The sequence below is a fragment of the Eptesicus fuscus genome, chromosome 4 (genome assembly GCF_027574615.1).
Source record: "Eptesicus fuscus isolate TK198812 chromosome 4, DD_ASM_mEF_20220401, whole genome shotgun sequence".
NCBI classification, from domain to species: Eukaryota; Metazoa; Chordata; class Mammalia; order Chiroptera; family Vespertilionidae; genus Eptesicus; species Eptesicus fuscus.
The window spans coordinates 9,518,304-9,542,086 of NC_072476.1; the positions used below are offsets into that span (position 1 = coordinate 9,518,304).

General features: G+C 60.0%; 2 protein-coding genes and 1 long non-coding RNA gene across 3 annotated transcripts in view; 2 read left to right on the top strand and 1 right to left on the bottom strand.

Moving 5' to 3' along the window:
* Positions 1-2,477, top strand: part of GTF3C1 (general transcription factor IIIC subunit 1) — an 86,843-nt gene extending 84,366 nt beyond the window's left edge. Inside the window, exons 36-37 of the mRNA XM_028134129.2 lie at positions 427-619; positions 1,430-2,477. Coding sequence (XP_027989930.2) covers positions 427-619; positions 1,430-1,639 — 403 coding nt within the window. The 3' untranslated portion in view covers positions 1,640-2,477. The remainder of the gene's footprint in view (positions 1-426; positions 620-1,429) is intronic.
* A 5,312-nt stretch (positions 2,478-7,789) lies between these two features.
* Positions 7,790-23,783, bottom strand: part of IL21R (interleukin 21 receptor) — a 34,130-nt gene continuing 18,136 nt past the window's right edge. Inside the window, exons 2-9 of the mRNA XM_008157684.3 lie at positions 21,877-21,939; positions 19,925-20,027; positions 17,408-17,607; positions 14,508-14,653; positions 12,648-12,825; positions 12,107-12,206; positions 10,734-10,815; positions 7,790-9,152 (exon numbers count right to left, since the gene is read on the bottom strand). Of these exons, the coding sequence (XP_008155906.2) occupies positions 8,379-9,152; positions 10,734-10,815; positions 12,107-12,206; positions 12,648-12,825; positions 14,508-14,653; positions 17,408-17,607; positions 19,925-20,027; positions 21,877-21,925 (1,632 nt within the window). The 5' untranslated portion in view covers positions 21,926-21,939 and the 3' untranslated portion in view covers positions 7,790-8,378. The remainder of the gene's footprint in view (positions 9,153-10,733; positions 10,816-12,106; positions 12,207-12,647; positions 12,826-14,507; positions 14,654-17,407; positions 17,608-19,924; positions 20,028-21,876; positions 21,940-23,783) is intronic.
* LOC114228404 (uncharacterized) lies at positions 17,397-19,275 on the top strand. Its single transcript, XR_003614547.2, has 3 exons — positions 17,397-17,531; positions 17,908-18,022; positions 18,135-19,275. It is a non-coding gene; the product is annotated as an uncharacterized LOC114228404 (long non-coding RNA).

A 23,783-nucleotide genomic window follows, 5' to 3' on the forward strand; every position in this document is an offset into this window, starting at 1 on the left:
GTTAGGGTCAGCAGAAACCTTGGCTCTAAGGAAAGTGTCTGGAAGCCCCTACATGACACGGTAGAGCTACGGTGAGACCTCAGTGAGCCTGGCCTGGGTGGAGGCAGCCGCTGGCCCGGGCCCAGCTGGAGAGGGAAACCTGGAAGTCAGCTCTCTCCCTCCCTGCCAGTGGTTGCAGCTGAGTCTGAGCAGGTCCCACACGGTTTCTTTCCTCGGCCGTGCTCATGGGCCCTGAGGTGGGACCCCTCTGCCCAGGTGAGAGGGGAAAGGGTGGGGGAAGAGCAGAAGGTAGACCATGCTCAGCCTGTAACCTGGGCCAGACCCTGGACCTCCTGAGCCTCAGTGTCCCGTCTGCACTGGGGGCTGCGTGTGAGTGGGCTATCTCCCCTTCCCGCTGAGCCTGACGCCCGCCTGCCCACCCTGCAGGGACTGTGAGAACATCTGCTTCATCAGCCGCCCGTGGCGCATCGTGGACGGCCACCTGAACACGCCGGTGTGCAAGGGCATGATGGAGGCCGTGCTGTACCACATCATGAGCAGGCCCGGCGTCCCGGAGAGCTGCCTACTGCAGCACTACCAGGGCGTCCTGCAGCCCATCGCCGTGCTCGAGCTGCTCCAGGTGCGCCCTCCTGGGCCCTGGCGGGTCTCAGAGGGATGGGGAGGCGGGCGTGCTGGATGAGCTCCTGGGTGCGGCGGCCACGTAAGGCGCCACCCACAAGGGGCCACAGATGCAGAGATTGGCCCACCGGCCTCCTGGCAGAGCGCCAGGCTCCTCAGAAGAGCCTTCTGCTCCGGGTGTCCCCCTGTTAACGTGCTTCACCTCTGCTCAGCCCTCACAGAGGTCTGCCCTCCGAGGCAGCTCTGCCGGGCAACAAGTCCCGCGTGAGTCCCGCCCTCTAACACCCTGCACCAGCTCTGCTTCTCAGCACTCTTCCCCCGGACGCCTGAGTCCCGGCCCGGGCTGGCACTCCCAGCAGCCTCCACCGGCCCCAGGCTGCTGCTCAGCTTAAACATGGAGTCCCGGCTCTTCTTTCTGACCCTTTCTCTAGAGCCAGGGTCACGAGCTCACGGGCCCAGGGGCAGCCCTGGTGGGTGGCAGGGAGAGCGGGAGACCGCCTCAGCCTCCTGGGGCAGCTGCGTCCCCGCGGGCCTCATCGCCGCCCTGTGCCCACGGCCATGTGTGCCCAGGGGCTCCAGCTCCTCACAAGCTGGAAACTGGAATTTCCTGAGCCTTGAAGCATGTGTAGGCCAAACAAAACCCCATCTGGAAGCAGCTTGGCCCAGGGGAATGCTGGTCACACTGTTCTCTCTCTTGCCTCCTGATAAGTCCCTACTTGTCACTCAAGGCCAATGCAGGTGTCCCCTGTTCTGGGAAGGAGCAGGCGTGGCCCATAAATGCGCCTCCCACCCTGTGTGTCTGGTTCTCCAGGGCCTGGAATTCCTTGGCTGCATCAAGAAGCGCTTGCTAAAGCCCACGGCTGTCTCGCTCTTCTCCAAACCCGTGGTGGAAGAGGCAGAGCCGCCCTCCAGCCCGAGCGAGAGTTCCATGGTGTTCTATGAGCCCACGCTGGACTGCACTCTCCGGCTGGGCCGCGTGTTCCCCCACGAGGTCAACTGGAACAAGTGGATCCACCTGTGAGGCACCTGTGGCCACCAGGCCCCTCCCATCAGGCCGCTGGCTCCAGGGATGGGGGGCCAGCTCTCCTGGGGAGGGGCCTTTTGCCTTCACCGAGCCGGCCTGGAACTCAGGAAGAGGCCACCCGCCTGCTCTCTGCCCGCCTGGCCAGGGAACCCTCGAGTTGTAGGGAGCGGCTGCACGGAGACTTTGGCCCCTGCCCGCGCTCTTCCTCTTGTGCCAGGGCCTCGGCCGTCGCTGCAGACACGTTTCCGCTGCCAGCGAGCTGCCTGCCGTTCTCCGAAGCCCGGGTGGTGTGAGTCTGAGGCCCCAGCAAACTTCTCCACAGGCTTCCGAGGTGTCTGCCATTTAGGAACAGCGCTGCTTGCTGAGGCCTTGAGCCTCCTGTATGAACCTGAGTTGTCGGCTGCTGGCCAGTGGGGGTCCTGAGCTCTGGGCTTGGGTTTGCCCTGTCCGTGCACACTTTGTGTCCCAGATCCCAGCACACGGCAAACTCCCTGGCTCCAGGAGCCCAGGTGCCCCTGAGCGCCGGGCCTTGTGGGGACATGGCACAGAACAGAGGCCGTGTGCCCTCCGCCACGGGCCCCGCAGAGACTTACTCCTGTCCGGGCAGGACGTCTGGCCCCTGAGGCTGGGGCTGGCCTCCCGGAGGAGCCTGCAGGCCCCCGGCGGGCCTCCAGCTGGTGGGCACGCCCTCCTGCGGGCAAGAAGCCCAGAGTCCCTGTAGGTTTGGGGTTGGTTTCATTTTTCAGCATCTTTCTTCATTTAAAAAAGAAAGACAAATCCTTTGGCATGTGTTTATTTATTGTTCAGTTACTGTGAAGTAAAACACATTTAGTTTTGTGTGCTTCCTGACGCGTCTGTTCCTGGGGGAGTTCTTGTCTTCAGCTGCTTAACAGCTGGGAGTGGGAGTTCCCCTGAAATCAGAGGAGAGGGGAGCTGTGGCTGAGCACGGCCCCCTGCACGCCCCGCCCCCCAGCCAGCCCGCTGCGCTGTTCCTTAGCAGCAGCCACGCAGGTGTGCGGCAGAGCTCGCAGGCCTGGGGCATGGAAGTTCTTTTTATTTTAGTTGCCAGCATTTTAAAAAAATTGGTTTCACATTTTTAGGTCAGAAGTTGAGACATGCCCCCCACACCCCAGTCAGCACGGCTCCCCCGGGGTCTGTCCTCACAGCACTGAATCGTCCGTTCCTTACAAAACCAGCCCACCGGCGCACGTTGGCGCTGCGGCCCTGGCCTGGCCGGACGTGAGGCCGTGCTGCTGTCCTCCCTCCACCGGGACCTGGTCACCCCGGGCCTGACTCCCAGGCCAGGAACAGGAACATGGCGTCTGGAGTCCTGAGGGTGAACCAGCACAGCCAAGGCCGGGCCAAGTCTTAGCATTATTTTTCCTTCCTTTTTCATTTTTATTCAAGTGTGAAAAGACAGTGTTTTGGGTGATTTTTTTTCAGATCACGTAGGATTATGGATGTGGTCTGCTTTATAAACATCAAATACTTCCCAGTGCTGGTGATTTGGGGGTGCCTCGTGTGCCAGAAGGAAGGTAGGTTGGGCATTTTGACGCTCACATCCCAGAACGTTCGTTACTCAGTGTCTCCCTCCCAGGAGGGCAGAGGCTGAAGAACACCGAGTGCACACGGCAGGGTTCAGCGGTTCATTGCCTTTCCCGAGCCCCGGTTGAGGGGCACTTCGGGCACGTGGTGGGGAGATTGGACGTGGGGATGAGGATGCACCTCAAGTGGAGCGATAGGGCTTTCCTGTGGCGACCTCTGCGCGGTCCACAGCCAGCCCCCCTCCATCCCTCCCTCCCTCCGTCCAATCCTGCTGCTGCCAGCCGCCTGCGCCCTCCTCCTTTCGGGCTGCCCACACCCCTGGGCTGAGTGACCTCTGTCCTCTCACTTCCGCTGACCACCCCTCCTTCCCGTAGGCCTTTGAGCCACTCTGCCAGGGTTTTCCAAAGGTGCGCGTGCATGTGTATGTATCCCTATATGTGTGTATGTGCATGGGTGTGTGTGCCCCCGTGTGATCTCCCCCCCTTAGTGATCTCACCACCTGCACTGCCCAGGGCCCAGTGCAGGCCCACCCATCCAGGGAGAAGTCAGCCCTTGTTGAACGCAAGAAAAGAACCTGCCAGTTCACCTTGGTCCCCGTCACCACGTTCCCATCGCAGAGGATTGCTGTGGCAGTTGTCTAGGGCCACCTGATAAGCCACCTGACAGCGCCGGCAGGTGCAAGGGGCGTCGCCTGGGCAGCAGAGCACCAGCCGCGTTGCAGTGGCCACCAGCAGGCAGCAGCAGCCCGGCATCTGTTCCTGCTGCTTCGCCGTGGTCCAGGTTGTAGGCGGAGCTCAGTAGAAGCTTACAGGCTGGTGTGATCTTTCCACAAAAAATGATGCCAGTGATAACATTTTCTTACTTGAAATGTGCCAGACACTGTTTCTGGCACTTGTCTCAACAGGCAGGCAGACAGAAAGGTATGTCCAATCTGTATACCCATTTCACATCTGAGGAAACTGAGGCCCATGGAGGTCCAATAATTTTGCAAGGTTGGAAGCTGGTAAGTGGATCTGCTGGCTTTCCAGCTCAGACCTTCCTACCTCAAATGCCGCCTCCTTGACACCACTTTCCAGGGACAGGGTTTGCCCTGGGGTAGGGAGCCAGCATTGTGCTGGGAGACCCTTAGATAGCAGAATGCAAAGGTTTTTTCCTCTGGAACCATCAGTTTTTGAAAGAAGACATTTGTTGCCAGTAGGTATGGGGAAGACTCTCAGCTGCCCCATGGGATGAGCAGTGGGGGGAGGGGCTCGTGCCATTACAGACTCCCAAGGAGACCTGTTTTCATCTCTCTGTCCCATTCTGTGACATTCTAGGTCTGGGCCCTCCCTCCTCCCAGCCCACTGCCATTTCAGTCACTACCCTGCTATTGATTCACTCATTCAATATTTATTAGTACCTGCTATGTGCCACACTATTCTAGACTCTGAAACAGCAGGGAATAAAATAAACCCCTGTACTAGTGGGACAGAGTGAAGATGATAAATGAGTGGAAGCGTCATAAGTGTGGGACAAACTAAAACCAGGGAAGTGGGGGGCTGCAGTTTTGAGTAAGGGACCCGGTGCAGGTCCCACTGAGGTGACGTGAGCAAAGTCCTGACTCCTTTCCTCTCCCATGTCCCTCTCTGCTGAGAACTTAGACTTCTGGCTCTGGTTGTAATGAATGGGCTCCTGGGGCGGAAATGCATGTGCTCCCTCTTTCATCTTCCACGGGGAGGCCTCTTCCTGACTCCCATGGTGCATCTGGGGCCAGTGCAGTTGGGATGGGCCGTGAAGGGCTGAGCACATGGTGCCAGCAGCCAGACTGGGGACCCGCGTCCCGGATAGGAGTGGGGCAGAGGCTTCCCCTCCAGCAGGCGGAGGTGAAAGGAGCCCAGCGCGCAGTGAGTCCTTTAGTCAAGGGTAACAGGAAGGGCCAGGTCTCCCTCTCCCACAGCAGCTGTCCGGGACAGCCAGATGGCAGCCCCAGCTGAGAGCTCCCAGTGACTCGATGGGGGAAGGTCGGGAAGCTGGAGTTTGGGGTTCTTCAAGTCCTGGCAGAGGGCCACGTCAGGCTCAGCATTCTGAGAACTGTCTGGGAAGAGCTTGGGGATGCCTGGGCCTTCCCTGCTCATGTACCTCAAGGTCCAGGGGACTGTGGTTTCAGGCATGGCTGGCTCCAGGAGCTCCAGGGAGATTCCCAGGGCTATGTCTCCGTCTCCCAAGTCTGCTTTCCTGGGTGCTAGGAAGCCTGTTTCCTCCCGGTGCCCCCAGCAGCTCAGCAGTCCCAGGAGACAGGGTGCATAGACCAGCTTGGGCCACAGGTCTTTCCCTGACAGGGACTGTGGCCACGGGGGACGGAAGGCTCTGTTGGCCAGGCCTGGGTCCGTAGCCACTCCACAGCCGGAGTCAGCCGTCCCCATGAGGAGGCTGCACAGGGGGAAGCAGCAGGCACCCACCGGTGTTCGCTGAGTTTCTTACCTCCTGACCTAAGTCCCTATGAGCAGAGCACAGTGAGGAAGAGCTGGCCTCGGGATCAGGAGACCAGAGCTCAAGTTCCGACTCAGCGTTACTCAGTGTGTGACCTCGGGCAGGTCACGGCCCATCCCACACCTTCGCTTCTTGGGCAGATGGCTACCCTGCCCCTTCAGAGCTGCGGATGGAAAGGGCTGGGCCGGGAGCAGAATGTGGCATCTGTGCAAGGGGTGTTGCCTCAGTCCTCCTGCCTCAAGAGCAGGTCATTAGCAATTCTGGCCTGGACTTTGGGTGACAGAGACCACCTTCCCCACCTCCAGGTGCTCAGGGCTGGGTCACACCTCCAGGCCTTTGCTCAAGCTCCTCCATCTGCCTGATGGCTGGTGCACCTCACAATTCCTATTTGGTTTCCAAAGTCCAACCAACACCGCACCCTCCCTGCAGCCCCCACCCTCCCCTTCTGATGCCCCTCTTGGCTCCCCTCCGTGGTGTCCCAGGGCCGGCCCGGACCAGCTAGGAGAGTCAATAGTGCACACCCCTTCCCGGTTCCATGTGTGGTCACTAAGTCGGTACTTGAAATGGGCCATGGTGGAAGTATTTACACCATGGAAATGAGCAAACGCTACAAATCAGGCTTTATTGAGTGCCTCCGATGTACCAGACTGAGGAGAAAGCAGTGAACAAAATAGTCCTTCCCTCATGGAGCTTCTATTGGATCTATCGCCTTTGTCTCTAGCATCTGTTTATCCCCACCCATCCATCCACCGAACTGTTCTTCAAGCTTTTGCATCTGTCTCTCCATCACTTATCCATATTCACCTGCCAATATGTCTGCAGGTCCAGCCATCATCCAGCCATCTAGCCTCCTCCGGCACCTCCACCCACCCAGGTGGGCCAGCTCCTGTCTTCATGTTGCACCCATGCGTATGATCTGAGCTCCGTCAAAGATGGAGTCAGTCAAGAGCTGTGTCTGGCCCAGGTCAGAGCCCCGGGCCGACCCCAGGACCTGGCATCAGTCAGCCCCAGGAGTTCCCCTCCCCCTCCCTCCCCCAGCATACAGCTGTGTGTGTGGAGAGCTGAGCAGCTGCCCTAGGGGACCAGGTGGCTCCTAGGACCTGTTGCCCCCAAGAGGGTGAGAAAGCCACAGCACACCTTGGCTCAGGTGTCTCTAGGGTGATGGTGGGGTGGTGAGGGCTGTTCACACATTTGCAGGGGCTGTGGTTTCACATTTGTGCTGCCATCGAGCCACATACAACCTAATCCAGGTTAATAGTTCCACTATGAAAACCATCCATGTTCTAGAACTTTCCACACCACGGACTCGTGTATTCTCTCAGCGACTTTTCCCAAACACCCAGTTTTACAGATGAGTCACAGAGAAGCTTTCAGATGGACCATCTTCTAGCTGAGACTTGCCTAAGAGGAGAGACAAGCCAGAGCTGTCTCCTTCAGGCCTGGCCCTGCAGCCCGGCCAGGGAGGATGACGGGCGGGGTCCAGGTGGGGTTCCAGTCTGGGTGGGGATTCCCCTCAGGCCCCTGGTGTGGCCTCTGAGTCACCTCCCAGCTGCCTTCACCATTTGGAGGGTCTTGAAAAGCCACCGCTAAAGGTCAAGGCCCTTAGGGGGGAAACAGTCTATTTTCTTTTAAAAAATAAAAGCGAGTGGAGTGCGATGTGTAGCGTTTGTATTCACCGCCTGGTTCAGTACGCGCCTTCAAGACACGGCTGAGAACTATTTTCTTGGCTTCTTAATTCACATTTCAACAGGCTTACAAATCATCAATAAGAACTTGACTCCCCTAACTCCCCAAGATGAGTACATGAGAGTGCTGTGTCATGACTGCCAATTCCGGCTGCCCCTGGCCCCACCTGAGTGCCAAGGGGCTCACTGGGCCTGTGCTCCCCACCCTGCACCGAGCACTCGGCACCCTGCCCAGCAGCCCTGTGCTCAGTAAGTATTTCTTGGGTGCATAAAGGGAATTTAAATATGGGCAGAAGGAGCCAGAAAAACATTTTGGTGGGTGGGAGGCTGTCTTAAGAGACGGCTGACTGATTTTAAGCCCGGAAACACCTCCTACCCCTCCCCCTCTCTCCCCGCAGTGCCCCTCTGCAGGGCGGGGTGGCCACAGGCCCAGGCTGTGGCGGCTTTCTCGCCCCCACCCACCTTCAGCACAAGCCTTGGTCCCACCTCAGAAGGAAGGGAGCTGACGTTTATTGAGGGTCTGCTCTGGGCTGCACACTAGGTGGGTGACTGCACTGGTTTCTCCCCAAGGTCAGCCATGCCATCCACATTGTCCAGATGGGAAATCCCAGCCCAGAGCGGGGAGCAACCCCTCGAGGTGGCACAGCCAGGAGGCCTCACCCTGTCCCCAGGTCTTCCCACCGATAAGGAACAGTCTGGCCTTCGTGTGGCTCCTGGAGGGGCAGGACCCGGGGGCGGGGCTTGGTGTCTGTCACAGGCAGTGTCCTGGTCCCAGGAGGCCTGTGGGCAGCTCGGACCAGATTCTCGAATGTGACCCAGGGGCCAGCCCATGTGCCCTGCAGGGAGGGAGCCTGCCGCCGGGCGCACACACGTGCGTGCTGCTCACACCGTGCGCCCCCCGAGCCACACACACAGCATCACCTCCAGGCTCAGGGCCCCGGGAGACCGAAAGGCTGCAGGCCTCTTCCCACCACGGCCCAGGCGACCATGCCTCGCCGCCCCGGGGCACGGCCAGTTCTGAACAGCCGCCAGCCTCACTAGCTGGCCTGGGGCCCCGGCCCTGCAGGCGGAGGGGCCATGACCACCCACTGGCGGAGGTAGCTCCTGGGGGGCCCTTCGTCCCTGGAGCTGGTGAAGTCACACTCCACGGGGCTGCCGCAGTCAGAGCCTGCGAAGCCGCTGTCAAACGTGTCCATGTCCAGGCCGGCGGGGGGTGAGCCCGCCTCGCTGTCAGACACCCCTCTGGGTGGCCCACCACCCCAAGGCGGCCCTGGCGCCCAACCCGCCTCATCTTCAAGGGGCAGCATCAGTTTGTCGAGGAGGCTGCCCAGGGGGCCCCCCAGCCCGGCAGGGCCTCCAGCTGCAACACAGCCGCAGGACAGGACGGTGGCCCCGGGGCCCAAGAGCGGGTCCTCGGTGCCCGGGCCAGGCTCCAGGCCAGCGTCCAGGTTCAGGGCTGGGTAGCCATCTTCCCCACAGGTACAGGGCCAGGCGCACGGCTCCTCTGCACCCACCACGGTCACCGTGTCGATGGACACCAGGCCATAGGGCCGGTCCCCCTCCTGGCTGTAAGCTGAGCTGCCCGCACTGCCAGCGCAGGGGGCAGGGCCCCAGGAGCCCGGCTCGGGCTCAGGCGCAGGGGCGCCGTCGGTTTCCACCAGATCCGCCGGCGCGGGCAGCAGCGTGGTCTCCAGCCCCTGGGCTGCACTCAGCGGGGGGCCGCAGTTGTACATCTCCAAGGGCGAGGGCACCCCTGGGCTCCAGGGGCCCAGGTCCAGGCTGGAGGCAGTGAAGGGCGTGCCCACCCATTTCTGTGAGAGAGAACGGGAGAGGGTCATGCATGGGACGGGGGCCAGGTAGGGTATAAACTCAGACCCTGGGTGGCTCGGTGGCCTGCAGGGGCCAAAATTCCTCAGTTGTGGTCACATGGGGACAGGAGACCCTGAGGTCTGAGTGACAGAGCCCCCACCTGTCCCTGTTTTATTTCTTAAACCCCAGCATTCTCCTGTTTGTGTCCTCACTAGAGTGGACACTCGGCCAGGGCACAAGTCCTGGTTCTTCTGGTCACAGCTGCATGCCCGAGGCTCACACAGTGCCTGGCACACAGTCAGTGGCCAAGAAATGTTTAACTGAATGAGAGACTGAATGGAATGGCCTATGTGTGCAGGGTGGCCAAGGGCTGTGGGGTCATGAGGGACTAAGGCAGCGGCCCCTAAGCGCTGAGGACCCCCCTCTTGACACAGGGTCTCCATCCAATCAGCAGAGAGAATCCCCGAGAACTGGAATCTTCTCGACTTGAGCCTATCGCCCTTGGAAAGCTCATCTTAGTTACTTCTCAGTGTGGCCTCGAGCCAGTTACTTACTCTCTCTGGGCCTCAGTGTCCTCATCTGTGAAGTGGGCCTGAGCATAGTACCCACCCCTCAGGGTTGCTGTGAGCACTACATGGGTTAATAGCTGCCCAGGACACAGCGAGTGCTATGCGTACTGGTAAAGTGGATACAAAATAGAGGTGATGTCGGAGGCTCCGGGACGGTGCCGAGGAAAGAGAAGGGTCCATCCACGTGGGCCGGCGTCCACGCTCCTCCCCTGCCCACTAAAGCCACTTCTGCGATCTGAGCAGGGTCTCCTCACAGGCCCCGGGGTGGAGCGCCCGCCCTGCGGGGGCTGCGGGGAAGCGTGTGGGGTGGAGCCCAGAGCGCTCAGCGCAGCTCCAGGCAGCTGGCAGGAGCTCAGTCAATTCGCCAGCCCGCATTTCCTGACTTCCAGGCTCCACCTCACCACATCCTCTCTGTGGGAGGCTCCTCCCGCCACCCAGGGTGGGTGTTGAGCGGTAAATGGGCCCAGAGAACCGTGGGCGCTGCGGTGGCTGTCGTGGTTGAAGCTTGGCAGGGGGTTGGTGCACTTTGCAGGCGGGTCTGTCCCTTTCCAGAACCTGCTCCCTCTCCACCCCCACACCAGGGCATCTAAGAACCAGGAAGCCAATTTGTGGCCCAAGGGTGCACCGGGCCCAGCCCACCCCCAGTTGGCCCCTGGGGCTGGAAAAGGCTGCATGATCTGGATGAACTCTGCCCCGGAATTACTTCCTGCACTTGGCAGATGCCAAGGCCCAGGTCTGGCTTCTGGCCTGGCTGGGCCTGCAGCTGGGGCTGGGGCTGGGGCTGGGGCTGGGGCAGGAGTGGCAGTTGGGGCTGGGGCTGGGGCTGGGGCTGGGGCTGGGGCTGGGGCTGGGGCAGGAGTGGCAGTTGGGGCTGGGGCTGGGGCTGGGGCTGGGGCTGGGGCTGGGGCTGGGGCAGGAGTGGCAGTTGGGGCTGGGGTTGGGGCTGGGGCTGGGGCTGGAGGTGGCTCCGGAGAGGGTAAGAGGCGTCAGGGGGCTGGCCGGTGGGGCTCTCACCTTGAAGTTCCCGCTGTGGCTCACATACAGGTGCTGGAAGAATGGCTCTGGGCTGGGCACCTGCACCCACACCTTCCACAGCCTGGGAGGGCAGAGAGAAGGTAAGCCCCCGATCTCGCGGAGGGCAGCCCGGCCTCCCACTCAGATGCTCCCCAACTTTGTCCTACAGGCATCTTAGCGCCTCCCAAGACACACCCACGTGCCTCCTTTCCACCCTGCCCCCCACCCCCCCGCCTGCTCTGAGCTGCAACGTCCACATCTGTAAACTGAGGCAGCAAGTTGCCCACGGCTCCTGAAGGCACAAGGGCTCCGCCGCCCATTATGTGCTTGGTGAATGCTACCCCTCTGAGCCCCGACTCCTCCTCCTGGACCAGGTGGGCAAAGGGCCAGCTCCTCAGGGCTGTGGGGGATTCGGGGGGTGCGCCCGGCACCCAGCACCAGGAGCGCCCTGAGCCACGGCACTGCCTCCGGCTCTGAGTCTCTAGACCGAGAGGACGAGACTCAGCACCGGCAGCCGGCCCGCCGCAGCCAGCCGCGCTCTCGGAGGCCAGGGGAGCCCAGGGTGGACTTGCCGTCAGCAGCACCTTTCTCTCAAGGACCATGTCCAGCAGAAACCAATACATAACAAATAAAAGCAAAACCTCGGGTGGAAGCAGAGGGGGTGGGGGTGGGTCACCCCACCTGGCAGTCCCTCGTGCCCCCCAGGTCAAAGCTTAAAATTCACTGACACAATCACAGCTGAGGCCACTGTTAACAGCACAGGGTTCGGCCCTGGCCCGTGGCTCAGTGGTTAGAGCGTCGGCCCACACATCAAAGGTTCAATTTTTGGTCAAGGCCACAGACCTGGGTTGCAGGTTCGATCCCCAGCCCCAGTTTGGGCATGTGTAGGAAGCAACCAATGGATGTGGCTCTCTCACATTGATGTCTCTCTCTCTCTCTCTCTCTCTCTCTCTCTCTCTCTCTCTCTCTCTCTCTCCTTCCCTTCCAGGCTCCCTCCCTTCCACTCTCTCTAAAAATCCAATGGAAAAAAGATCCTCCAGTGAGGATTCACCAAACAAACAAACAAAAAAAGAGCACAGGACTCAGAGTCCGCCTCCTTCATTCCATCGCCGTGTGCATCGGGCAAGGTCCTCGCCGACTCTGGTCTCAGTGGCCGGATTTGTCGAATGGAGGCCATTGCTTGCATCGAGCTCATGGGGCTGCTGTGAGGGCTGAGTGAGTGCCCAGCACGTGGGAAAGCGGGAGCTGGTCATTGTCACCACCACTGTCATGATCACTGTCCATGACGGGTGTGACCCCGGCCCTGGGCGAGTCACAGAGGGGCTGTGGCCCAGGCTGACCCCACCCCCACCTCCCTGAGCCCCTGGCCTCACCTCCAAGGCAGGCGGATCTTCAGTCCTAAGTAGACAAGGATGGGGAGCGTGAAGACCAGGAAGAGATAGAGCAGGTCCGTGTGCCAGCTTCCCTTCAGCTCTGGGGAAGAAGCGCATGCTGGGTCACATGGAACCCACCTCTACAGAGGCACGTGGCATGGGTGTGGTGGGCAGGGGGTCTGGGTGGAGTGGAAAGGGGGGCCGGGAAGGCTTCGGGTGCCTTGAAGTGAGATGGATGGGGGTTCAAATCCCCCTCCCACCCCCATCCCGGGTAAGTGACTTTATCTTGCTGGGCCTCGGTTTGCTCATCTACAAAATGGGGATAATGATGCTTACTTCACAGACCAATAGGAATACACACAGCCTGCCAGGAGAAGCCCCTGGCACCCCACGCGGGCCTGGCAAGCAGGGGCTCCCGAACTGTCAAGTGGCTACACCTGTGGTGCTCAGCTGAGTGGATACCTTGCACCATGCTGGACGTCTCAGGGCTCAGGACAAGGCTTGGCACAAAGAGTGGGTGTCCACCCCGCTTCCCACCTACCTTCTGGCTGGGTGTGAAAGAGGACCGGGTCACTCCACTCGCTCCAGGCCCCCTGGAAGGAGGAGCTGGGCTGGGGCCCCGCCCGCACCTGCAGCTCATAGCTGGAGCCTTTGTGGAACTCCAAGGGCAGCAGGGAGACACTCCTTACGTCCACGGAGATCAGCTTTCTCCCCGGACGCTGCAGGCACAGGGAAGGATGCGCTGTCAGGGCGAGCAGGCGGCCCGGCCTCCAGCAGAACCCCTCCCAGCCCTCTCCTGAGGTCTGCACGCCCTCCCCGAGAGCCAGGCCCCAGCGGGAGTTCTGGCCGCCGCAGTGTGGGCAGCGCAGAGCCGTGGGCAGTGCAGAGCTATGGGCACGTCTCGGCCTCGCCTCATCACGATGCTTTATTCACTGCTCTCTGATCCCACAGCAGGGGACCCTCCCTGCTGGGACGGGGGCTGTCCCAGGAGCAGCGATGGCCACTCCTGGCAATGCTTAGCTGGCAGCATTCCGGACAGCGGGCATTCCGGACAGTGGGCATCTGAAAGGCTCCCACCACAGGCGTCTTAGCCATGGAAACCTTCCAGGGGGACATTCCAAACAATGAAAACCTCCCACTGGGACCATTCAAAAGGGAGAGGAGGCTAGAGCGCTCCTAAGCAGTGGCCACATGGGACTCTGGCACCTGACAGAGGACACCCTGGGCCTTCACCTGACAGAGGACACCCTGGGCCTTCACCTGACAGAGGACACTCTGGGCCTTCACCTGACAGAGGACACCCTGGGCCTTCACCTGACAGAGGACACCCTGGGCCTTCACCTGACAGAGGACACTCTGGGCCTTCACCTGACAGAGGACACCCTGGGCCTTCACCTGACAGAGGACACTCTGGGCCTTCACCTGACAGAGGACACGCTGGGCCTTCACCTGACAGAGGACACTCTGGGCCTTCACCTGACAGAGGACACGCTGGGCCTTCACCTGACAGAGGACACCCTGGGCCTTCACCTGACAGAGGACACCTGGGCCTTCACCTGACAGAGGACACGCTGGGCCTTCACCTGACAGAGGACACCCTGGGCCTTCACCTGACAGAGGACACCTGGGCCTTCACCTGACAGAGGACACGCTGGGCCTTCACCTGACAGAGGACACGCTGGGCCTTCACCTGACAGAGGACACGCTGGGCCTTCACCTGACAGAGGACACCCTGGGCCTTCACCTGACAGAGGACACCCTGGGCCTTCACCTGACAGAGGACACCCTGGGCCTTCACCTGACAGAGGACACGCTGGGCCTTCACCTGACAGAGGACACGCTGGGCCTTCCCCTGACAGAGGACACCCTGGGCCTTCACCTGACAGAGGACACCCTGGGCCTTCACCTGACAGAGGACACGCTGGGCCTTCACCTGACAGAGGACACCCTGGGCCTTCACCTGACAGAGGACACCTGGGCCTTCACCTGACAGAGGACACCCTGGGCCTTCACCTTGGAAACAATGTCCTTCTGACCCTGGACTTTTTGGTTATGGAAGCTTCCGGAACTCCTCACCTACGGCCGTCCTAAGCGAAGTGGGGTGGTCCCAAATCCCCACTTCTGAAACAACCACTGTCGCTAGACGTGAGGCGGGGCCTGCAGAGGCGCCAGCCCCTTCCTCTGGCAGCTGGTAGAGAGGAGGCGGTTTTAAGGGGTCTCCTACCCCAGGGAGAAGGGGAGGGGCAGCATGAGTGCGTGCAAGAGGGGCTCCATCCTGGGTGTGTCCTGGGTGTCCATTCTGGGCTGTGAATGACCAGCTCACCTGTCTCCCGGGCACTCCCCTCCCCCACCCGGATCGCTGCACTCCCCCCGCCCGGCCCCCCACTCTCTGCAGTCTCACCTGCGTCCAGGGGTCTCCCCGCTTCCTGTACTGCAGCTCATACTGCAGTTTGCCCTTGAGTGGGTACGAATCATAATTGGAGCTCCAGGAGATGTTATAATGTCCCGAGAAGGTCACAGTCACGTTGAAAGGAGGCGACAGCTTGACTTAAAGAAAAAAGCCAGGAAGATAAAACAGGTGAGATCTGTATTCGCTGAACGTGCTCTGGCGGCCCACCCTTTATGTGATCAGGGTTAGTGGCCCCGGGTGGCTGGGTGAAGCTTCCCCTGTCTCCGGGCCTCAGTTTATTCATCTGGAAAATGGGCTGCTTTGGGGTTGCAAATTCACAGGCGGCAGGTGACAGATACGGGTGAAGCAGGTGTGGGCACTGAGCTATAAAGAGCCCGCCCAGCGCACAGTGGCCGGGCAGGGATGCAGACCAGTGGCCAGGACGGGAAAACCCTGAAAGCCCAGATTATTGTAAGAAATCTCTCAGATGTTCACGTTAGCTACTTGACCCAGAACCTTCCTAAGCTACCTGTTGGCCACACCCGCAGGTTGTCTAGTTCTGCCGTCAGTGAGGGGGTCAGCTTTGAGCCCCATCGGCCCTGAGAAGTCCGAAGACTCGAATCAGCCAGCGTGGGGCTGATGACTCTGCTCTGCAGAACTCGGCTGCAGTTAGTGACGCTGAGTGTCTGTCCTGCTGTGGCAGGAAGCAACCAGCTGAGAGCACGACCCTCAGTGGCCCGTGCGTGTGCCCACCCTCACCTCACAGACACCTCCTGGAAAGGGTAAGAGCGGCGATCTGGACCACACACGCGACCCCGGGGGCCCCTCCCAAATCTGTTTTCAACCTGAGCGGGACAGGCCACAGTCCGTGCCTTCATTTCCTCTCTGGGCAAAGGAATCAGTTCCTATCACACGGAGTGAAAGTTCACGGGCCAAACTAAGCAGAGAAGGAGGTAACGTCAGGGGAGCCGGGCAAGCTGCTCCTGTAGAGGAAGCGGGGCCTGGGCCCACCCCCGCCTCCCCCGAGCTTGCCCCTCCCTCTCGGGGATCTTAGCTCGGGGCGGAGGGTTAGTTCTCCTGGGTCAGTGCTGTGCCTGCACCCGGAGGACAGAGTCCGGCACACAGTAGGCCCTCACGAAATGTCCGTTAAATCCAGGTGTTCCCAAAGGAGCCCCGAAGCTGCCTCCGACTCCGCCGCGCTGAGGTCGAAGGCGCACACTCACGCCCGTGCTGAGCGCTTTGTGGGGGTTGCTCTCTCTCTCAGCCGTGGGCCCCTCTGAAATGGAATAGCCCCTCAGCCCTTCTCTCTCCTCCCAGGCCGGCGGGCGCCTGGTTGTCAGCTCCTTGGGGCCTGGCTGGCTGGTAAGGACCCAGTCAAGGGGGAACTCGGGAGATGCTGGCACGGCCCAGGGCCCAGGAGGAAGAGGCGCCGGGAGGCTGCCCAGGGCCAGAGCACTGCCTCCTCCTCAGACCCTGGCAGGAGGGGGAGGGAGGGCAGGAGAAATGCCAGGTGCAGGGGCAGCCCTGCCCTGTGCCCTCCTCTGCCCGCCCAGCTCTCTCGGGGAGATAGGAGGGCACCCCTGCTTGGTAAACCACCACACCTGGATCTAAATGGCTGAGTGAGTGTGCACGTGTGTAGCCGTGTGCATGAGTGTGCATGTGTGTGCATAAACATGAGAATGTGGGCCTCTGTGTCTGTGCTGTCTAGGCCAGGGGTTGAGGGGGTTTATGAGTGTGAGTGTGTCCGTGTGTGTGTCTGTGTGTGTGTGTGTGTGTGTGTGTGTGTGTGTGTGAAAGTCTGTGTGTGTGTGTGAGAAAGTCTGTGTGTGTCTGTGTGTGTATGTCCGTGTGTGTGTGTGTGTGTGTGAGAAAGTCTGTGTGTGTGTGTGTCCATGTGTGTATCCGTGTGTGTGTCTGTGTGAGAAAGTCTGTGTGTGTCTGTGTGTGTGTGTGTCCATGTGTGTGTCCGTGTGTGTGTGTGTGTGTGTGTGTGTGTGTGAGAAAGTCTGGGTGTGTGTGTGTGTGTGTGTGTCCATGTGTGTGTCCGTGTGTGTGTGTCTGTGTGAGAAAGTCGGTGTGTGTCTGTGTGTGTCCATGTGTGTGTCCGTGTGTGTGTGTGTGTGTGTGTGTATGTGTGTGTGTGTGTGTGTGAGAAAGTCTGGGTGTGTCTGGGTGTGTGTGAAGCTTTGCTCACATGCTCTGTGGTGTGACACACACTCAGCAAAGTGGTACAGACCTGGACCACCAGAGTGCGAATGACAGACACCTGCTTATCCCCTCGCCCCTCCACTGGGACCTGGAGGCAGGAACTGCCCAACCTCAGGGCCTGCGCCTTCCTGAGGGCAGGATTCCCTTGGCAGTTCGTTTTTCATGCCTCTGGGGACAGGCTTCTCACTCCCTAGCTGGACACCCCACTTCGCGTACACATCACACGAAAGCTGCCTCCGGCCCTTCCCTGCCCCACCCTGGCCCTGGACCCACAAAGACAGCTGCTTCCACCAGCCAGGTCCCTTCTGTCCCGGGCCTCCTCCCTACCCCCTGGAGCTAATGATGGGAGAAAACTTGGGGGGATTTTCTCTTGTGACTCAGTGTCCCCCACTTGCCTCATAATGGGAGAGAATCCCAGAGGTCAGAGCTAAAAGGGCTCTCATTCTATAGTGCAAGGTCACCGGGGCTGAACCAGAGCTGCAGCCCCAGGCCCCGGTCCCGGCAGCTCCTTCACACCCCGGCTGCCTGTCTGTGGGCCAGGCCAGGCCCAGCTGCCACCCCACGCCTGGCAAACACCGCACCGACAGGGCCGAACACCAACGAGAGGCAGGGCGGAGGACAGGCCAGTTTGCGGGGGCCGGGGGAGCCGGCCCAGGGAGCATGGGGCCCAACCCCTCCTGGGTTCTCCTCCAAGGAGTACTCACTGCTCTCGGCCAGGACAAAGCTGCCACACTCCTGGGAGCGGTTGCCAGACTGGTCTGTCATGTTGACACTGAAAATGTCGTCGGCCATGAAGCGGAACACATCCATGTGGCACGTGTATTTTGCGTGAGTGGCATTGTGCGTGGACGGGTGAAGGCTGCAAGAGGTGACCTCATCCTCCAATTCTCCGTAGGGGTCTTCCCTTCAAGGACAGAGCAGCCAGTCACCGCTAGTGGCCGGCGGGGCTCAGTGCACGGGAGGGGCTGGAGGTGGGGCTGGAGCTCACCTAGTCCAACCGACCCTTCCCCGGGGAAGGCAAACCCTCCCCTGGAGCATCCCTGGGGGATTAGTCCAGGCTCCGGGCGTGCACGCCTTCAAGAGACCAGAACTCACTATATCACTTAGAGCAGCAGCTCTCAACTTCAGAAACGGGGCCATTCTTGCCTGAATGTCTTCTAACTCTGTCCCTGTCCGGTCCATCTCCTGGATCACTGTCCTGCAGGAAGGGCGCTGAGCATTCCAGGCCTCCTTCCCACTCTCCTTCCCTCCAAACTCCACCGAACACCGAACCAAGAGCCACACAGAGCTCCGTCCGGCTCTGAGGAACTTCCAGGGAGGTAGTTAATATGGGGTTGGGGAAAATGTGCTGGCTTTTTAACTCCCACTGGGCAGAAACAATGGGTTTTGAAGAAGTTCACCAGCTTTTTTTTTTTTTCCCTACAAATTCAGGCTCGGAACATGACCACCCTCCAGGGCCAGTACGGATGTGTGGGTTCAGATCGCTGCTAAATGTTGGCTGGAATAGAAATGTCTCCTGAATCAGTGCTCTCCAAGCCTCCAGCCTGGACACTGCGCTGGCTGCCTGGTGGGGTCCTCGCCTTGCCCGCCCGCCCTGCGATCTCTTTCACTTGCACAGCAGCCAGGGGGGCCTTTAAAAGCTCCCTGTCACTCCCCTGCCTAACACTCCGCAGTGGCTTCTCACCGCCCACACCACAGAGCCCGGCCGTGCCAACCCCTCGCCTCCTGTACTTGCTGTTCCCCCTCACGCTGGCTCAGCCCCCTCTGGCCACACCGACCTCCTCACTGTGCCTCCAACGCTCCAGCTCTCCCCGCCTGGGCCTTTGCACATGCAGTGCCCTCGGCCTGGAAGGCCCTTCCCCCGCTCACCGCTGCCTCCTCCTCACCCACAGAGGCCTGCCTGGCCCCTTGGGCCCTCCCCCACGTCACTTGCTCTCTACCCCGCGGTCCAGCTTCCTGTTCTTGACAGCACTCATTGTACTCAGAAAGCATCCTGCTGGCCGCCGTGTGTGTATCTGTCTCGCCAGCCACTCCCGCCGCCGTGTCAGCTCCAGGACACCTGGGACCTCGCGGCTGGGCCTCTGCTGAGTCACTGGTGCCGGCACGCATCAGGCAGGAGCGGAATCAAAGTGTTCTGTGTGAACGGATGAGTGAGTGGATGATGGCCAAGTCCCTCCGTGACCACACTCCACGCAGGCTCCTCTGAACTCTCCTCAACGTGGCCCTGACTTTTGGGTTCCCGTGTCTGTCTCTGCATCGTCTACTTTGAGCGAGACTCCTGCTCAGTCAGTCCAGCCCGAATCCCCACCCTCAATACCAAAGTGGGTTCCTCCTCCTCCACCAGCCCCAGGTGGTGTCTGATCCCCCTGGGCTGCCTCAGCAAGAGCCCTGTTAGGTCGGTTTAGCCCGACGCCCTCTGACCCCTGATGTTTCCTCCTAGTGGTTTCCATGCACTGACCACTCCCTGCTCCTTGGCTATAAACCCAACTTCCTCGTTGCGTTCCGAGTTGAGCCCAATCAGCAAAACCCTGTGCAGTGGCCCCCACGCCTGTCACGGTGGTCTTAAATAAAGTCTGCCCCACCGTCCTTGAACAAGTGTCATGAATGATTTTTTTCTTTAACAGTATGGACTTATAAGGACCCATGGAGCTTGGAGTCAGGTTGCCTGTGTTTGAATCCAGGTCCGCCATTCACTGGCTGTGTGACCTAGGGCAAGTTGCATAACCTCTCTGAACTTCAGTGCCCTCGCTTGTAAAATGAGAGTCAGAATGGTGAGGACTGGGGGTGGCCATTCATGCGAAGCACATGGCGGGCTGCCTGGCATGTACTAAGCGCTCAAAAACACCGTGTGGGAGTCCGGTCACCTCGGCGTCTCAAAGCCATCGTCAGGCCTGTGTGAGGGACAGAGAATGGCCTTAGAGCTGGGCAGAGCTGCCCTGCGCCTCTCAGTCACTCTCTGGACAGGTCCCACGAGCCCTGGGTGGTCGCCTGCAAGATGGGCACAGTGATTCCCATCTCACCGTCTTTCTTGGGGTGAAACCAAATGCTGTGGGTGAAGTTGCTGAGTGAGCCCCCAGGAAGTGGCAGCCCTTGTTGTTATTGCTAAACTACCTGCCTGGCACACAGTAGGTCCAACTCAGCTCCTGGTCTCCTGCGGTGCTGTCCTGGGACCACGCTCCTCTGAGGAGCACTCCTAGGGCTGGTGAGGCCCAGCCACTTACCAGGTGAGGGTGAGCATGCTGGGGTGGAGGGACCACGTCTCCAGGAAGCAGGTGACCGTCCGGAAGTAATCGGTGTAGCAGACAAGGTCTGAGCAACCCCAGGCTGCAGGGCGAGGGAGAGAGAGGCCTTGGAAGGGGCTGGGAGGGGCTGCAGAGCTCCTCGCCGCCCCCCCCCACACCGCCCCCTGCCGGTCCAGGGCTGGAGGATGAGTGGAGGTGGGGCCCCAGGCCCAGGATGAACATGGCGAGTCAGGGACCACTAAGATGTGGGACTGAGGCAGGAGGTCCTTGTCTCCTAAGATTCCTTGTCTGAGCCCCCAGAGTTTCAAGGCCAGCGATGGGGACAAGACACTCCTGATGAGACGGAATTAACTAAGTGGGTCATGATCTAAACTGTGTTCAATATTCACCAAAATAAACGTAGTAAGTCTTCGTTTTGTTTTAGAAGATCAAGTGCCCATGCTGCTCTTCCCCGCTCCCTCCCACCGCTCACCAGAAACGTGTCCCCTGCTTACGTGGGTTCATTTCAATGGCCTTTCCTCACTTTCCCGTGACTAATGAAGACCCAGGTCAGGAGCGGGGCTCCGAGCCCGGAGCGCCGCTCTGGAAAGTCCCAGAGTCCTCCCTCCCCCCACACGCGGGCAGGCACTGCTAATGGACAGAACACTGTCTCCCCGGCGTGGCCTCGGAGGCCTCCCCCGGGCCTGGGCTGGGAATGACTCCCGCTCTCTGCTCCCCTCCGGGAGGAGGCAGGCCCGGCCCCGGGCACTTTGTGGAGGACAAGGACTGCTTTTGGATGGAGGTGACATCAGGGACCAGAGGGAGTACAAAGCCCAGCCACCTGGTTGGCCCTGCCCCGGGGCCGGAAGCCTCGGGCTGTGCCTGGCCTGCGGTTGTCAACGCGTGGACACGTGCCTCAGGCCGCTCGGGCCGCCACCTATAAACGGGGGACATGGTCCCTGGAGGGCGTGGAGGTGAGCAGGTGCTGCAGCCCGTGCTCAAGGAAAGCAGCAAAGCCAGGTGACCGCGGGGATCAGCAGACCTGTGACCTGACCCCAAGGTTGCCGCCACCCGTCTGTGGCCGTGACCTGTCCCTGACCATCTCGGAGCCAGTTTTCCCAACTGAGAACTGGGCGGCGCTCGGCATGGCCCTGGTGGGCTGTCAGGAGCATGGGCTGAGACGGTGCTCGGCACCCATGCACAGCGGGGCCCACAGGTGGTGCTGTGGAGGGTACCCCAAAGGCCTGTGAGAGCCAGGGCAGAGTGCGGCCACTCAGCAAGGCCCAGGACAGGAGCCTGACACCTGTTTGCTGAAGGAGCTATTCGAGGCTCTGGGTCTTTAAGTAAAAACCGGAGAGGAATGCTGGTGGTCAGCGAGTGGCTGCGGAGGGCCCCCTGCCCCTGGCCAGCCCCGTTGGAGCCTGCGTGCTGCATCGCCCCTCCTCTGGGAAGGCCTCCTGGATCTCTCAGCCCTGACTGTGCCCCGTGTCTAACTCCTGGCCTTCCCCAGCTCCGTATCTGACATCCCCCCGCCTCAACTGTAGCTTCTCCGGAACCTTGGAGGTTCTGGCTACTTTGGTCCCCACCCCCTCTTCCCACGGGGAGCATCAGCACCTAAGGGCAGCCCGGTGATGGTTGAAGAAGTTCCCCTAGGAGAAGCTGAGGTGGGACCAGAGGCAGGACTTCCTCACGGGGAGTGGGGGCTGGAGCCACGGCAGGGCCACGGGAATGCAGGATGCGGACTCCCAGCGCCCCAGTGAGCCTCAAAGACCCAAGCTGGGGCCGGGCTGCCCGAACTTGGCTAATGAAGCGCTCTGGGTGGGTGAATTCTGGTTCGTGGAGAGCTGGCTGCTCCACCTGTGTCCGCCTCGAGTGGACACGTGCCATGGACTCTGACCCGGAGCCCACAGGCCCGCCCGCCCTCCCGCTGCAGAGGCGGGCCAGCTACTCACCGCCCTGGAGCACCAGCAGGAGCAGAGGGGCGGCCCAGCCACGCGGCATGCTGACTCCGGGGCCTGCAAGAGACGCACAGCAGACGGTGGGCCCCAGCCTGGGGATCAAGGGACCCTGGACAGCCTCCCTCTGACCCCATCCCTCCCTTGGAAGACTTGCCTCAGATTCCTGAATGTGTCTCAGAAAAACGAGATTTTGAGGAGCCCGAGGACACTCTCAAGAATTCCTGCCCCTTGGAAACAGCTCCCCGTGGATCCCCCTCCCACTTCTCCCACCTTCTTCCTGTCCCCCTTATACAGTCACAAATGACAGGTGAGTTCAAAGAGGGAGGGGCTCGCTGCTCTCCCACACACACTTAGTCTACGCTGTGTGTGGGATTAAATGTGGGCATTTACGCAGCTAAGGAAGAAGGAGCAGGGAGGGGACACTGGCTTGGAAAGTGATATTTAATGAGCAGCAATCCTGAGTGCTCCCTCCCTTCAGACACTCCTGTTGACGTTAGCCTTATAAATTGTCTCCTTACTAAACAACAAACCTAAGATTCACCCAAAAAGAAGACCCCTATTGGGGACCGAAGATAAGGTTCGTCCCGTGAGCCTTTACTCAATCCAAAGCCCGGGTTAGCCCACGAGGCAGCGCCCTGGAAACCCAGACCCCGCCAGCCAAAGGGGACCTGGACGCCCTGGTCCAGGTGAGATGGAGAAGAGGCCTTTTTGGAGGACAGCAAGCCTATCCAGGAAGAGTGGACTCTGGTGCCCTTGGCAGAGGAACAATCCACCGGGCTGGCAATGCCAGCCTCTAGCTGGTGCTTGGCCCATTGCATCCCCAGTTCTGTGTCTGCTTGGGGAGGTGCCAGCCAGAGGCCAGTGGGCCCGTCTGCCAGGCCAGGATCCCCACCCAGACCACCCCCACGGACAGGGGAGTGGCTGGAACTGGAGCCTACAGGGATGACCCATGCCGGGAGCGAGTCACACACCTGGCTTCTTCCAGACCATCCCCGAGCCCACAGAGGGGACCCCTCCCCCCCCCCCGCCCCACCTGGCTTCCCAAGATCCTACTCTGGCCCCATCAAGAGCTCGCTCTGAACTCCCTTCCAAGTCACCAGGTAGTCAGCAGTGAAGGGCACAGAGAGGGTCGGGTTACCAGCTGTGTGGCTCTGGGCCAGTCACTTCCCCTCTCTGAGCCTTGTAGCAAACAGTAAAGCCCACTCCCAGGATTCTTGTGAGAATTCAGAAAACCCTGAGCATGGCCCTGACACCCAAACACTCAATAATAAACAGCCGTGATCGATACAGAATCTAGAGCTTCAGAAATGAAGGAATTCCAGGAGGATCTAGCCAAGAGCTCCCCAAATTTCTCACTTTCAAAATGTTGGTCATATTTGCAGATCATTTGTTTATTTAATGTTTTCTATAAATGAAGTTATTATATTAATTAATTCCAACCTCATCCTAAGCAATAACCTCCATAGTTGTGTATTTTCCCCCAACACACTTTAAAATGAATAGCGTTGCTATTAAAATACGGTAGCCCGGCGGTGTAGCTCAGTGGTTGAGCATTGGCCCATGCACCAGGAGGTCGCTGGTTCAATTCCTGGTCAGGACATATGCCCAGGTTTCAGACTCAATCCCCAGTAGGGGGCGTGCAGGAGGCAGCTGATTGATGTTTCTCTCTCATCGATGTTTCTATCTCTCTCTTCCTATAAAAATATGTGGGTTGTTGTTGTTGTTGTTTTTAATATATTTTATTGATTTTTTACAGAGAGGAAGAGAGAGGGATAGAGAGTTAGAAACATCAATCAGCTGCCTCTTGCACACCCCCTACTGGGGATGTGCCCACAACCAACGTACATGCCCTTGACCGGAATCGAACCTGGGACCTTTCAGTCTGCAGGCCGACGCTCTAT